The sequence below is a fragment of the Tympanuchus pallidicinctus genome, unplaced genomic scaffold (assembly GCF_026119805.1).
Source record: "Tympanuchus pallidicinctus isolate F22 unplaced genomic scaffold, pur_lepc_1.0 scaffold15, whole genome shotgun sequence".
In the NCBI taxonomy this organism is placed as follows: Eukaryota; Metazoa; Chordata; class Aves; order Galliformes; family Phasianidae; genus Tympanuchus; species Tympanuchus pallidicinctus.
This window is the reverse complement of record NW_026294669.1, coordinates 15,453,621-15,469,010: the sequence shown is the minus strand read 5'-3', so window position 1 is coordinate 15,469,010 and position 15,390 is coordinate 15,453,621. Positions and strand designations below refer to the sequence as shown.

Genomic DNA, 15,390 nt, shown 5'->3' with positions numbered 1-15,390 from the left:
TCAATGGTACTCTGTAGAGAAGCCTTGCTTTGGAAGGTTTGCCAACATAGTATGTTCTGCTCTCTGGTTTGTCCATTTTATACAGTATTGGAATTTATAAAAGTCTTCAGTGCAAATGGAGGCAGAACTACAGGTGGAAGTGGAACGAGGCTGATGTGTGTAAATGCAGCTAACTGGCAATTCCTTACGTAAGGAGTCATTTGAAAAGTTGCCACTGATCTTGCTCTTGTTCATCCCTCATGGTACTGCAGGCCTGGACTGCCTTATAGCTTTATCTTCCCGGGGAGCCTGCTGTAAGAGAGTTGTTACTGATCTCTGTACCTGTTGTGCTAGATGGACAGGCAGCTTTGAACCATTTGGGGAACAGATAACACACTATGGGTAGGGCTGTTACCAAAGGGGCTGCAGTTACTGTTAAAGCTAAATGCTTGAGCTTTCCCTGCAGTTGTGTCATTGGCTGCTTGCATCCTCTGAGAGATAGTACTGCAGCAGATAGGAGCTGTTTTCAGGAAAAAGTAAGGAAATCAAACTTTTCTCCTGAAATCAAAGTTGTGATCAGATGTCTTTCCTTTGTGTGTTTCTGTTTGTTTTTGAGAAAAAGGAAACAATAGATTACTTCTGCATCTTTACGAGAGTACTGAGGAAAACTAGCAGTCAGCTTTGAAACATAGAGAAATGTTACGAAGGACCGTGTAGTGGAGCAGGGAAGGAGGGCAGTGGTGCTCAGTTACATATCCCTGGTGTCCAGCACTTTCGGAAGTCATTCATCCCTGCAGTGTGAGATGCTGCCCTTCTGACTTACATAGGTGTTACTGCAGGCACTTAACAAGCTGCTGAGCAACAGGGTGGGACCACTCGGTGCCAGGCTGATGGAAACCCTCACTGTTGCACTTGTACAGTGTTTCTCTGCTACTTTATTCTTTGCCAGTGCCTGTGCAGTAGTTAAGTCTGGAGATGCAATGCATTAGGAGTTTCAAAAAAGAAAAACATTTGCAAACAGAGCAGGAAGTATAAAATATTTAAACTGGTCCATAGTGTAAAGCATAAATTATGCAGCTGAAAAGGATGTGTTCCTGGGGTTGTCTGGATTCAGTCTTGGCGATGAGGTGTTACCAAACTGGCTTTTATTCTGGAGGGCTTTTTATGCCCTTTCCTTCTGCAGATGCTACTGGCTGTGGGAGATGGGCGCTGGCTGCCAGAGGCAGATTAAGATTTAGGAACGTAACAGAAAGGGCTGGAGCCAGCTGCCTGTACGCTCCCATCCGCTTCTTCAAAGAACACAGCAGGAGAGGCAGGAATAGGCTGGGGGGTTACTGCACGTTAAATACTGGCACAGCAAAATGATGGCTTTGCCAAAAAGAAGATATGTTTTGTTCTTTGAAATAGCATAGAGGGGTGCAGACTAACAATGCTGCTGCAGTGCTGGTATGGTACCCTGCCCATATGGGACCCGCATTCGCAGACAAAGGGATGTGAATACAAACTGACTCCCTTGTACGTGGCCAGGCACAAGTTCTTCAATTTATTTCTTAACTTCAATAAACAGAAAATGACATAGCGGATCCCATGTCAGCCAAAAGAGCCATCTGTGGTCTAACCCTGTGACAAACAGTGTAGCAATAATTCAAGTGCCACCAACAGTGTGGAGTTTGCCAAAAAAGCAGATGCTTCTTTTGACATGCATCTTCAGTGCTGTGCTGTTTCTGTCCCATAATTGCTGTCTATGGAGGGAAGGTGGGTAGGCTGTCCAGATGAGCAGAATGCTGAAATTGCTTTTTTTTTTTTTGGGGGGGGGGGGAGGAGAGGGAGGAGAATTATTTTTTTCTTTGGGAAAAAATGTAAGAAAGGCTGAAATAAAAAACTGTGAAGTTTATGTGCGTGCTTCTTGAAGCCTGTGATGCTTTGTAAGTAAGCGACAATATCTATGAGAGCCTAATAGAAATCTTTATTACTTGTAATATAAAAGAACAGTAAAAAATACTTCAGGAAAGTGCTGTGGGTTTGTTTTTCTCTCATGTGGAATTTTTATGAGAACATTTTTTTTCTGCATTCTCTTAAAGGAGAGGTTGGTCAGACGTGCTGTTACTGTGCTGCCAGTATTACAGATATTCAAGCGGTTCTCTGGATAAGCCCAAGTTATCTCCATGTCTGTAGCATGCTCTTTTTCTAATGTGGTACTTGGAATGCGGGCAGCAACTTTGTGAGATACTGAGTTAGCTGGCCAGCTGCTGGGATGAGATGACGCATGACATCCCAAATTGCTGAGAAGTGGGAGTGACTTCATGAGTGTTGCATATTTACTGCTTCCGTTTATGAAACTACGAACTTAATTACCTGCGCCCATAAAAATATGCATCTTAACTTGTTGTGAACATAGATACTTGACAGCAGTCACTTTTGGATTATATTGAATATTGTCCGTGGCCCCATTTGTTGGCAGTGGAGGCAAAAGTTCCAACTAGATAATGGATGGCACAAAAGGTGAATGAAGTCACAGCTGAGCTGAGGTTCTGCCTTAGTGCAGGAGTCTGAGCTATGCTATAAATGAAGTAAGGTAAAGGGATAATGCATGCTATTTATTTTCAGTTCTCAGGGCAGCCATTTCTAAATTTACCAAATAGGAATTGATTGCATTAATCTTTCTTTTGGATTTTTGATTATAGGAGATATTGGACTGTTTTTAATTTTTCTTTTTTGGAAAAAAAAATGATGGAAATAACCCACTATCATAACAATATTTTCTATTGTGAGGAATTGGTATACCTTCTGATCTTCAGTACTGTATAGGGCAGATTTGCTCACTAAGAAGTGGTTAAAAACAAACAGGTGTGGATGTATCATGCATTTAAGAGCTGGGAGAAAGAGCAAGTGGTGGGATCAGCAGTGCTTCTCAGTGCCTTTTGCTCTGCTTCTTCCCCTCCCTGGGCAGTGTGAGCTGAGCAGCTGATGAGTGCATTGCTCATGCTGCTCCCCTGCCTGTGCCGTCTTTTCTGCTGCAGAGTGCATTAGGAAGGAACTGCTGATCCAGGCAATATCTCCTGTTCTTGCTGATGAAAAATATCATGTGGGACGGTGTCAGAGGTCTCAGTCAAGATCTATATATATTTACTGCTTCTGCCTTACCCACTAAGTTGGTTATCTGGCAGCAAAGAAAATTAGATTGTTCTGATGATGTGATCTGTTTCTGACAGATCTTTTCTGTCTGCTTTTTTTTTTTTCTCATTCTATTACCATCCAGATTCTTGTAAACTGATTGTTTAATAATCTGTTCCAGAATATTTCCGGGAATTGAAGCTTAGCTGACTGCTGTGAAATTCCCTGGGTCCTCCTCTTCCTCTTAAAAAAAAGAAAAAAAAAAGAAAAAATAAATAAAAATTGCAAGGCATGAGACGGCTGACTGAGAAGTGAAACTATTTATGGAGTTCTATATGTGTCAGCTGCAGTTTGCCTCATTATTTTATTTTTTTCATATCCTGGGAATTCAACTGCTTTCATGAAGCAGAACAATTGCCTGAAAACTTGTTTTTTCTGCTTGATATTAATCTGCTTTGGGCCAACGCCTGAAGAGTTTTTAAATGGTGGCACTGAGTAGAAGTTTCCTGTTCTATGAATGTTTAAGAAAAGTCATACACACAGTGAGAAGGGACTGCTGTGAGCATGTAGTGTCGGGATGTCTAAACCTCTTACACTGTCTCCTCTTAAAATAGTTGCTTGTCGGAGGAATGTGCAAATGCCTTATTTCTGCACTTTTTTGCCTTAAGCCATCTAGGTTTTGCCCTCAATGCTTTGAGAACCCCTCTATGTGCTTACCTCTGGCATTTCATTGCATATCTTGTAGGATTTTATACTCTGCTTGTAAGGTGTACCAGTAGGTGTGTAATGCAAGGGAGTTATTATTTTTGATATTCGTATTCAGTGCCACATGCTGGACTTTCAGAGCCTTGCATGAATGTGAGTTAAGCTCCTCTATAAAGGGATGTGTTTCCTTCTAATTGTGGATTGAATGCTCAGCCTGGAACAGAAGCTTCAACCTAGTCTAGAGATTCAGTACTGTTTTCTGTCTGGATCCTGAGTAAAAAGCCTTGGCTGGTTGCACCGAAGGAAGCAGGTCTCTGTATTTACTAGAGTCAAGAAGGAAGTTGGCAGGGAATTCTTTTATGTCTATTGCTTAATGAAGGGCTAACCACAAAAACATGTATGTGTTTTTCTGTCCAGTAGATCTCAGTACCAACCTCTCTTTCTTTGAGTACTTCAGCATCTTGACTTTCTCCTGTTGTTTGAACTGAGATTAACCATTGACTTGTTCCAGCCTGTTGCAGAAACTAAAACTCAAATATTTTACTTTGAATGTGTCCACGGTGTTGTCACAGCTAGGGCATGGTACCAACACATTGTTTCAGGGAATCCAAGTCTAAACTAGAGGGACGAGGATACTATGATTCGTGATGAGCAAGCAGAAGAGGGAAGAGTACTAACAGCTTCTGCAGAGGAATGGGGGCTTAGCCAGTTCAGCACTGCCTTCTTGCTCCTTTGTGATAGCTTCTGTGCAGCAGCACAGATCCTATCCATTGTCTTTTATTCTCCTCTGGACGAGGGGAGTCAGTCAGTGGAGCACTAAAAAATCCCGGATGGGATGAGCTTGGTAGAGGAGCTGAGCTCCTGGGAGCTTTGAAGTTTTCTCATTATCACTGAGAAGAGCTACGTGAGCCAGGAGGAGCTCTTCCTGCCTCCTCTGCAATGTTGTTGCAGCCTCTCCTGCCTTCCCCAAGTTAGAGCTCCTTTTTTATTAAACATAACAATGATTTAAAAAAAAAATAAAATCATTCTTGTAGGAAAAGAATGTAGTGGATGAAATTAGTGTGGGTTTTGTCACATACTTCAGTGTTGCCATGATTATGCTCCCACTTTTTCAAGTTCTTCATAAAAAAAGAAATACATGACTTTGGAGCTTTACTTGTTTTCTTACTGGCAGGAGATTGCCATTCTATCGAACTTCAGTGAATGTAATTTAAATAGTATTAGTTCCAGCTCTCTAAAATGATGAGAACATAGCATTTTGTAACAAGTTGGAGTGACACATTCCATTGTTGGTAATCGCTGCTTTCTGGTGAGAAATTTAGTGCTGCTCTGTTAGTGTGACTGGTTGTTTGTCCTCAAACTGTCCTGAGCAAAAGGAAGCAAAATAGCTGTCAGTGGGGAGAGGGTTTGGGTTAGCAGCAGAAAGCCCAGGGCTGAAATTGTTAGGAGCCTCTGAGCTGTGACTAAGGGTTTGTACCAAGCTGTCTCATTTCGTTGTTAATAGAACCACTCTCCATAAACATCTTTTTACACAGAGATGAAGAAAAGCACCTATTCACTCCTGCACTTCTGTATTTCAAGAAAAAGCCTCCCAATTTACTTAGGAAATAAAGTGCATTGACTGCTTCCCTTGGTTTTGACAGAAAGTTTTCTGGTTCTGACGGGCAAGATAGCTCAGATGAGTTAAAACAGAATGACCAGAGAAGAATGAAAATGTTAATTAAAACAAAAGTCAAGATGAGAATGACTCCTTCTTCAAATTGAGTTTACTTTTGGAGATATCTTTGTCTTTTGTTTCCTTATATTTTCTTTTAGTATGGAAAATACTGTCTGTACTTAGAGAAACCATTTCTGCAGTACTTGGCTTTAGCTTGATTTTTAAATGCTCGATTCTCAGCCTTTTTCTTGCTGTCTGTTTTTATTGGAGTGCCAGCTATAAAACTTTGGGCACAGTTCTTTCACACCAAAACATGGAAGGTTTAGAGAGAGTTATTTATTTATTTTTGAGAAACCCAGGGCTGCGTCTCCAGGTGTTTCTGGGCTGTCTGTGAAGTTTCATCATAGGGAGAGTCTCTGCTTGATGCCAGCCTCCACCCACGGAGTCCTGCCTCTCCCCAACCCCTACTTGTTCCTTATTGCTGCAGCACCAGCAACCATCTTCACTATGTAAACGGAGATGGTTTGGATCTGGGGTGTGTGATTAGCTCTGTGCAAGTATGAGACACAGCATCCATGGTCTCAGCTTCATGCAGTAAAGCAGCCCTTGCTGGAACTATGCTGTTGGCTCTTACAGCATCACTGAGATTGTGTTCAGTCCAAGCAAATGAACTTCAGGCAGAAAGGAAGAAGAGGGGGCAAGTCCAATGTTTTTTTCTCCCAAAAAAGTTCTCAATGGGAATTTGGAGGACAAAGCTCCTGAGATTCTCTCTGCATTTTTTTTATTAGCTTAATCCTGAAAATGCTTAGAAAGCAACTGACTTGCTGCATCTTTGTGACAAGTACTGACAGACTGAAGAACAACAGTCAGAGAACCTACCCTGAGGGAGGAGATGTGAATGCAGACAGCAGCAGCAGATTGTTTTATTCCTACTGGTTGACTCTTGTCCATTGAGAATAGGACTTGGAGAGGCCTCCAGGAATTTTGTTTGCAGTAGCATTTCAGACACAATGATGGAAAACATGAGATGGAGTAGTGTGGGACATTCAAAATGGCATCCCTGCTTCAGCTGTCAGTTTTCAGGCTGAGGCTGAGTGATCAAGGTTTAATGATTCCTGGTCCAAAGGAAATTGATAAAGCAACTGTTTTTGCCACAGAGCAGTTGTTCCTCTTGAACATTTGGATTTGTTCCTGCAGTTCAGAACATCGTTTCACTCCAGACAACCTCCTATTTCCTAAGATGCTTAAGTGCGACAGTCTTTTTCTCCACTAGATGCTATCTTCTATCTTCCTGAGCACAGGCTTTCCTTGTACATGTGGAGTTCATAAACAAATACATTGACCTCCTAGCTTAATTTTTAGCCATAATTTTTCCATATTTATGTCCTTTAGAAATTTATATGACCATTGTACACGTCCACAAAAATTTAAAGTGATTTTAAATCAACGCCAGTTACTGAAGATACTGTTTCGAAATGCTGATTAGTGAAATGAGAGAGGCTAAGCATAGCAGGGCAGGGAAAGCAGGTACTTGGGGTGAGTGAGCAGGTACTTGAGGTGCAGTCACCTGAACAATGCTGGGCAAACACTAGCGGTGAGGTTTTGAAACTACGAGGTGATCCAAGTCGAAGTTCAGGCTAAATCGGGTGGTTAATGCAAACTGTAATTTATGGTTTGAGTTAGAGTAGATGTGTGAGAACTAGCTCTGATGGTAAGTCATGGTATTTTTCCCATCAGGAATTTTCACTGTGCAAAGGAACTTGTAATTAAGTGCTACCATGTTATATAACTCTATAAATGTGTTTTTATAACACCAAGATACAGAATTAAATAGGTTGCTACCATAATAACTGTGCTCTGTTGTGGGACAGTGGTTATCTGGGTCCGTATCTTTTGCTTGTTTGGGTTTCCTTCAACTTTTGTAGTCTAAAAGCCACAAGGATCAGCATCGCTTAGCTCGTAGGTCCAAGGAATTTCTCAGGGTTGTTCCTCTTTGTTTGGGTTGGGTGGGTTTTTTGTGTGTGTTTTTCCTGTTGACAAAAAGAAGATTCTTCTCCTTGGCGGACAAAATCCTGCTCTGACTCATTTCCAGTCCTCAAGCACGGAGCGGTTTATAAGAGACAAGAATGGCTCATATAAAGATGACTATGTTCTACAGCTGGTTTTCCAGCTTCTGATTGTTCCCATTTCGCTTCTCTGCACAGAGAAGCAGGGGGCTGCCCTTCATGCGGGGCCCTCCCCAGGGAGCGAGCGTTTTCCTTCCTTTTCCTTCCCACCCGTACCCGTGGGGTACAGCTGCTGCAGTGAGGCAGGGGTGGCTGGGGCCTCAGGGCAGTGGCACCGCTGGCTGGGGCTGGGGGTGCTCACACTGCAATGTGCTGGGCTTCTCATTTAGTGTTGGGGGAGGTGATGGGAAGGATGCTGTCCTTGGGAATGAACCTGAGGAAGAAATGGGAAACCAGCATGGCGAGTTTGTTTGTTACCAGTAGGAATATTATCACTAGGAAAAGGGACTGATACTCTTCTTCCTCCTCTGTTCCCGTCCAGTGTTTTAAGATGCAGTTAAAAACAACATTTTTGCTTATGTTACATTACTGCAAGGTGTAGTGAAGCCCATGTGATAAAATCTTAAGAGCCGCTTTAGTTACAAGCTAGCAGCAGACTACAGTTTGTACAACAAACTATACAAAGCCCGCAGTCAGTTTTGCAAAGCTTTCAGTCAATATTCATGAAAGCTATTTCCAAACAAACAACCCCAACCCTTGGCCAGGTCTCCGCAGTCATCTTGCCAGTGAGTGCTGTATTAGCCAGGGGTGTGGAAGAAAAGTCATGCATCCTCACTGACATCGCTGTGCTGGCACCAGCCCAGGTGGGGATGCAGCTGTGGTGGAGGAGGTGAGCTCTATTGGCTCAGCTTGTGCCATTGGGAGGTGATGCAACTGTGCCTGCAGAGCTGCCTCACTGAAGCTGGGCGGGGAGACACAAACTGCCCCAAACTGAGAAGAGCCTCTGGCTGTCAGGCTGTCTCTTCAGGAACTGAGCAGAAGTAGTGGTTTGGATTTTAAGATGAAGCTTCAGCGTAAAAAGCATGTATGAACTGTGTGGCTTTCAGGAGTTGCTGGCCCTTTGGTAGCTGTCTGTGCTTGCTGGGCTGCAGGGTTCTGCAAGCTGCAAAAGTGTGTCAAGCATCTGTGTTTTGTGAAGCCTTTTAGGGCTAGTGGAGGTATGGATTTGTGTGGAAGCAGTAGAAACCTGTCTGTAAACTTTGGAAGACAACTGTAATCATATTTACATTCCCGTGGTGTTTGGATGTAACCACTAGCATAGAGCATCTTCGTGCTTAAACAGAAGTTTAAATTTTTCAGAACACAGTGTTTATATATTGCAGGAGGAGAGATTTAGGATTGCTGCTGTCTGTATACATGCACGCTTGCTTTCCTCTCTTGCTTTTGCCAAGCTGGGGATAGCACTGTACAGAACTGCAGTTCCACAGCGGAACAAACCAAAGCCTTAAAGGGCAAAACATTGCAAGAATTGAAAACCGAACTGAAGGTGCTGCAGAACAGAATGGAGGCTCTGGTAGTGATTACCAGTCGGCACTGTGACTGATGCGTGTGTGCTCGCTTCTCTAGGAGCTGTGTAGGTGTGCGTGTGGGGCAGGGTGCATGGCAGAGCTGTGGCTCTGGGAACCTGTGTGAGTGGCTGTGAGAGCAGCGGCACTGTGCCACGTCTCTGCTATGTCATTCTGCATTGCTTCAACACAGCAAGTAATTGCCTGGTGTTACGGGAAGCAGAGCACTCTGATGGCCTGACTCGTGCCACTGTAGTTAGTATCCGTCGATGTTTCCATTACAAACTTGGAGGGGAGGGTTTTATCTTGTTCCCATTTTAAATCAAACCTGGAAGAAATTCCGTATCAGCTTTTCAGCTTGCAGTGTAAATCTTTTGAAAGAGAGTTGTTGTTTCCAAAACCATTGATTTAAAATAAATAAATAAATAAAATCATGCACACCACAAAGCAACAACGAAAGCACAAACCACACAAAACAGCTCAGTGGCAATGGAATACTGATAATGTTTTGGGATTTTAAATGATTGTGAATGTACTTCATTCTTTTTCTTCATTTTTTTCTTTCATTTTTAGCTCACTTCCATTAGGCAACAAAATCATTTCTCCATATCAATGTTGATGGTTGATTTTGCATTGAGTGTGTGTTGCAGTTTGCTGTTCCAGGCTATTATTGCTGCATAATAAGCTTTGCATTGCACTGAATTAGAAGATTTCAAAACCTTCCCAGGGAAACATGAATAAGAAACATGTAATCAACCTGAAGTATCTGATCAAAGGCTTCTCTGCTTTGCTTCCACTCCCAATTTCATTCTGATTTCCCAAGGTTATCTCCCAAATGGTTTCACTTTCCTGGCTGAGGCTGTAGTTCCCTGAGCCCTTTGGAACCAAGGCGAGCTGTAGCCCCTCCTGTGTGCACACATGGCTCCCTGGCTGGGGCAGCCTAAGCTGCGCCTACCTGCTGTGGTCAACCAAAGCAGGGTGTTAATTCTTCAGTTCAGGGTATGGCCACACAAGTGCTTGTGTGACTCCACAGAGGAGGGTGGCACAGGAGCAAGAGCAAAGGAGTCTACTTGCACATCAGTGTTTCAATTTGTATTATTCTTTTTTCTTCTTTTCTTTTTTCTGCATTACCTCTGCAGCTTGTAAGGATGTTCTTTGCTCTGAGATTTCTGCGCTGTGGAGGATCAGACTTTTGCAGGAAGGGGGCTGCATGCAGAGGACCTTTTTGTCAGTGAGGATCTTGTGTATGGACTTAACTGGAGCCTGAGCTGTCATGTTCCACTATTTCTCTCTTACAACCCCGTATACCCGGTTTTAGTACTTTTTGTACTGTGACCTCCATACTGTTGCTTAAGAAAAGGATGAAGACTGCTCTACTGCAGATTTCCATGTGGGCATTTTCTAGTTCTGCTGGGATCTGATTTTAAGAACAACTACATTAGATATTCTGAGAACTATGTGAAGTGTTTATGTGCTTATCTCCTTCTCAAACTTTGATTGTTTGGAATTATATGGTCTTCTTCTTGAGATTATTGAAATAACTCACAAATACTGAGATCAACAGCAGTAATTCCACAGAGGCGCGCAACTGAAGTCTATACCTTAAGCTGTCTGTGCTCTCTCTCTATCTTAAAAATAAATAAGATTGTGTCACGTGAAGTACTAAAAGGCAGCAGAGGAACGTAAGAGGCTTCTTACTGTTTTTATATTTCTGAATAGATGAAGGAAATACCATAATCTTCACATCTACCACAATAACCCTTTACGATGTGGAACAGTCTGAAGAAAATAAACGTAGTATGTACCTGTTAGAACAGCCTCTTTTTGTTTTTCACATCAGATGCCACAACAAAGATAAAATCCTATGAGCAGCATTCAGCAGAGTTTATATATAACTTAAATCCGTCGTGCACTGAGCGTGCTTCAGCTGAGAGCTGGGTATGTCAGGTGTGCCCACAGATCCTGTCCCAAACCCAGTGGAAAGTGGGTTTAGAATCCAGGAGTGACTACTGCAGCTGTAGCGCAGTGCTCTGAATGGCAACCAGGCTGCTGTAGACTGAGATAATGTGCATGCTGAGATTGCTCTCTGCAGTTCACTCTAACGCCCTTTTTCCTTTGCAGCAGTCCATTGTACCAGCCCACCCAATGGCTCCTCCTAGTCCCAGCACCACCAGCAGTAATAACAACAGTAGTAGCAGCAGCAACTCAGGATGGGATCAATTAAGTAAAACAAACCTTTACATCAGAGCACTGCCTCCAAACACCACTGATCAGGACCTGGTAAAATTATGCCAACCGTAAGTACTATGCTTAAATACAGATTACAAAATTATACCTTATAAGCTTGTAGTAGGTATACTGAATGAGTGTTTGGATTATAAGGGGAGAAAAACTGATTTATTATTATTTTTGTTAATAAAACTCCACATCCTTTAGTATAATGGCAAGTTTCAGCTTCCATGGAAATTAATAGGAAAAAAGTGGTTGTGGCAGTTTGGAAGCAAAGGATGTTTAAGTGTGGTGGTGAACAGAAGCAGTCTATTGCTTGAGCAAAAGTTATGGTCACCTAAACTGTTTCCTGATGCTGTTGATATGATGGATAAAAGAAAATTAACACCTGAGCATGAAACCTGTTATTAAGAACTTGCAATAGAAATTCTCCTCTGTTCACTGCTAACATAATCTGTTGTTATAAACTCCTCAAGCAATTGTTTGTATCACTGTAAATTATAATGTGTGTTTGAAAGTTTTATACTAGTTTCAGACTAATTTACATTGGCTGTACATTACTGTACAAGTACATTTATGGTTTTAAAAAGTGGATCTGGACGAGAATACTTTCTGGTGCCTGGAGATCCAGGGAGACTTGGCTTAGCAGGAGGTTTTTAGGCAATGTTGTTAACATGAGATTTTTGCTTGTGTGAGATTTTGGGTTTGTTTCTTCATCTTTACAGCAGCACCTGCCTTTGAGTTACTTTTAAATGTGGTCCAGATCTCTAGAGACTGTGCTCAGTTGTGCTGTGTATGTACTGTTTAAAATCATCTTAAATGTTTTACTGACATTTTAGAGCACTTAGCAGTTCTGAAATGTGTAGTACACTTTCTGAATCATTTTGAAATTATCTGGATCATATTTGTGCAGTGCTTCCTTTAAGTAAACATCCAGGTCCGTTCTGAATGAATGAAGAATCGTTGGGATTTGTATATAACAGCACTGTCTGAAACTCTGAGTAATACTGTTTTCTTGTAGCAGATAAGGAACTATGGTATGTAAATGCATGTGCCTAAGATCACAACACTAGTTAGCAAAATAGCCAGGGAAATCTGCAAGTCTTGGATCCCAGCTTACACGAGATGCATTTGCTCTTTAACATTGCGAAAAATCTCTCATGTAGTTTATAGAGAATAATTTATGTTTTTCCTTTTTCAAATGAAACTTGGACTTTCAGGATAGTGATTACATCAATGATCCTAGTATTATAGTAAAGGCCACTTGCTATTGTGTCTTTAAAAAAAAAAAATTCCATTTGGTCATTTTGTGGACAGTATATGCAATCCATATTATTCATAATTTATCTGACTTTGAAAGGATTTGTTGATAAAGCATACGTTTTCACAAATTCCCATTTGATGATGGCCTCTTGTCACTTGAATTTTAGGTTTTTTTTTTATTAAACAGAAGTGAACTTTTCCCTCCCAATTTTCATCTTTTGAAATGATGAAAAAGCTTTGGTTTGTGCACTCAGATTAGGGCAGAGTTAGGAGGTTATTTTGCACTGGAGATGTTCAGTAACTATTATTGTGTGATGGTTACTCCTGAATCTTTCTCTGAAGGCCTCTAGGAGATATCATTGTTACAAAATGAATTCTGAAGTGAATCTAAGCACTCTGAAGGTCATTGTTTTTCTTCCTCGTGAGATGCTTTTCAGATAAACATCTGACTCGGGAGGAAAAGAAGCAACATTCTCCATTTCTGCTGAGGAACCAAGTGAGATATCCAGACAATTTAGGCTTGGAACATCTCTCAAAAATCTGGGTAATCTACTAGGAGCCTGGTACTCCTCTGCCAGTAGAGCCCCTTAGCAACTGGATGGATGTTTCAGTAAGGTAGAAGTGACTGCACTCTCTTTTCACAGAAAAAAATAACTGCTTTTTTAGACTATGAAAAGTTTCAGATGCAAAATCATTCCTTCCTACAAAGCTAAGCCTACAGGGTACAGAGGGCAAAGCGATTCTTGAAAGCACACCTGGTACTGTCCAGCAGTCTCTCCGAAATAATCTTTCTTCTTCAGATGCTTACAATTTTTGAAAACTTCATGAAATAATCTTTTCTATGCATATCACTGAAGAGAGCTGCAGATATGTTCTGTGGTGTTGGAAATAGATTCTATTATTTACAAATTATAACCTTGGTGCTGAGCTCACTGTGGGGAATGGTTGGAGCTGCTTTGTGTACAGCAGAGAGCTGGCTGGCTGGCTGCAGCAGCTGTCAGTGGATGTACAGAAAAAATTCCCTGGCTTTGCTTTCTGTCTTGTTGTCAAACAAAATGGAAAAACACCTGTGGGCTGAGGAAATAATGTTTGAAGAACGTCATTGTCACTACAAATGCCAGATCTGAACAGATTTTCCCTCTCATCATCATGGACTTGTGTCATGCACTGCACTGAAAAGTTATTTTCAGCAACGATTATTGCAGAGTTTTGATAAAATCACCTGGAATACAATGTAGACAACTCTGCAGAGTTTTGTGTATGTGAGTCTGGCCACACAGAGACTTCGATTTCCTTAAGTCAGTATGTTTGCTGTAGTTCCTGCCCTCTCCAAAATTAGCTAGTAGTGCTAATTTTGGCCATATTTATATTTGGGGTAATTATTTTTGGTGAATCACTAAAGAAACCTCTTATCAAATTAGAGAAGCATTGGGCCTGCTTTCCTATTGCAGCACTGCTGTGCAGTGTTTATTGCACAGTAACAGTTGCAGTTAACAAAGCTGCCTACCTGCTAGCCACTTTCACCCATGTGGTTCTTTTTGGTGCAGTAAGGTGAAGCTTTCTCCTCTTTTCCAAGGCTTGAAGAGCATGCTCTGATGTTGCAGCAAAGGCTTACCTGGGAGCACAGTTGTCTCCAGGCAGCATTACTACTTTGTGTGGGCAATGAAGCTGCCATGTTTCTGAATAGTGCATTCGGCCTCAAGCCTGCTGCTCCTGTTCTGCATGGAGAAAACAAATTTCTTCATAGCAGTCATGCCAGGAGCAGAATGAGATAGATGTTGTGTTTGCAGCAGGAATGTCACAACAGCCCTGACTGTAAGGGGACAATGCCTGAGTCACCCCATCTGTGGGTGCTCACCATTGGCAACGTGAGGACAGGCAAAGCAAGCAAGCAGCTCAGTGGCCCACAGATGCATCTCCTCTGTGGGAGGCTGCATGGGAAAGATTGGCTAAATAGGATGAGAGCAGAGGAAGGAGAGATGGGAGTAGCAGCCTGCGGGGGAAGCCTATAGGAAGCTGCCCAACCTTAGCAGTGACCGTGGGTGCAGAGCAGTTTCAGCAGCTGCTTGCTCTGCTCCCCTCTCCCTCCCACCCAACTCTGCAGTACAGTTTCTTTTCCCAAATGACAGTCTGTGCTGAGTGAGTCCTGCCTTGCCCCACTGCTTTCACAGGGCTGCTGGAGCAGTGCTTCCTTGGTGTGGGGCAGTGGACAGTGCCTGCGTGATGCACCTTGGCCAGCTGCTGTCTGAATTTTTTTTTATTATAAATTCATTATTTAGACTTTACTTGTATATTCATACTCATTGACTACTCATTCACTTCTTGCAGCTTATTTAATATCTGTATCTCTATAAAAAAAAATCATTTAGTTAACTTCACTGAAGTCATTGAGAACTGCTTATGTGATTAGGGACTTCAGTGACTGGGTCTTAGGAGACCTACTCAGGAACCTGTATCTGGCTCTGGCATGTTTTCTAGGTGCTTTCCAGACTCCAAGCACTGTGCTTTGCTGTGTATGATGTCTATGCCCAAGCTGTGTGGTTCCAAAGCCATGGGGGCTTTCCACTTTCTTCCTTATGATTTACGTATTAGCCTGCAGCATGACATCTCTGTAGTGCTTCGTGTCTTCAGAGACCTCCTTTTGTGCCATTTGTATGGTTACATGAGATGATGCAGCATGCCTTCCTCCTTCTGACAGCCCCCAGTCCAAGGGTGAGATTTCAAGCTCTGAGTTTCAGCCCAGGTTCCACCTGTTCAGTTCAGTGTAAATCATTGAGCTGGCCCAGCCTCTGGGCTGCTCCCTCCCAGGCAGTTTGTTTGTTCTCTGTTGCTTCTATTGGGCTGTTTGTCATCTATATATAGTTTTGAAATT

General features: G+C 42.2%; 1 protein-coding gene across 4 annotated transcripts in view; it reads left to right on the top strand.

Moving 5' to 3' along the window:
- Positions 1-15,390, top strand: part of RBMS1 (RNA binding motif single stranded interacting protein 1) — a 138,397-nt gene that overhangs the window by 66,301 nt on the left and 56,706 nt on the right. For all 4 annotated transcript variants that reach the window (XM_052675495.1, XM_052675497.1, XM_052675494.1 and 1 more), the window contains exon 2: positions 11,148-11,323. In XM_052675495.1, coding sequence (XP_052531455.1) covers positions 11,148-11,323 — 176 coding nt within the window. The remainder of the gene's footprint in view (positions 1-11,147; positions 11,324-15,390) is intronic.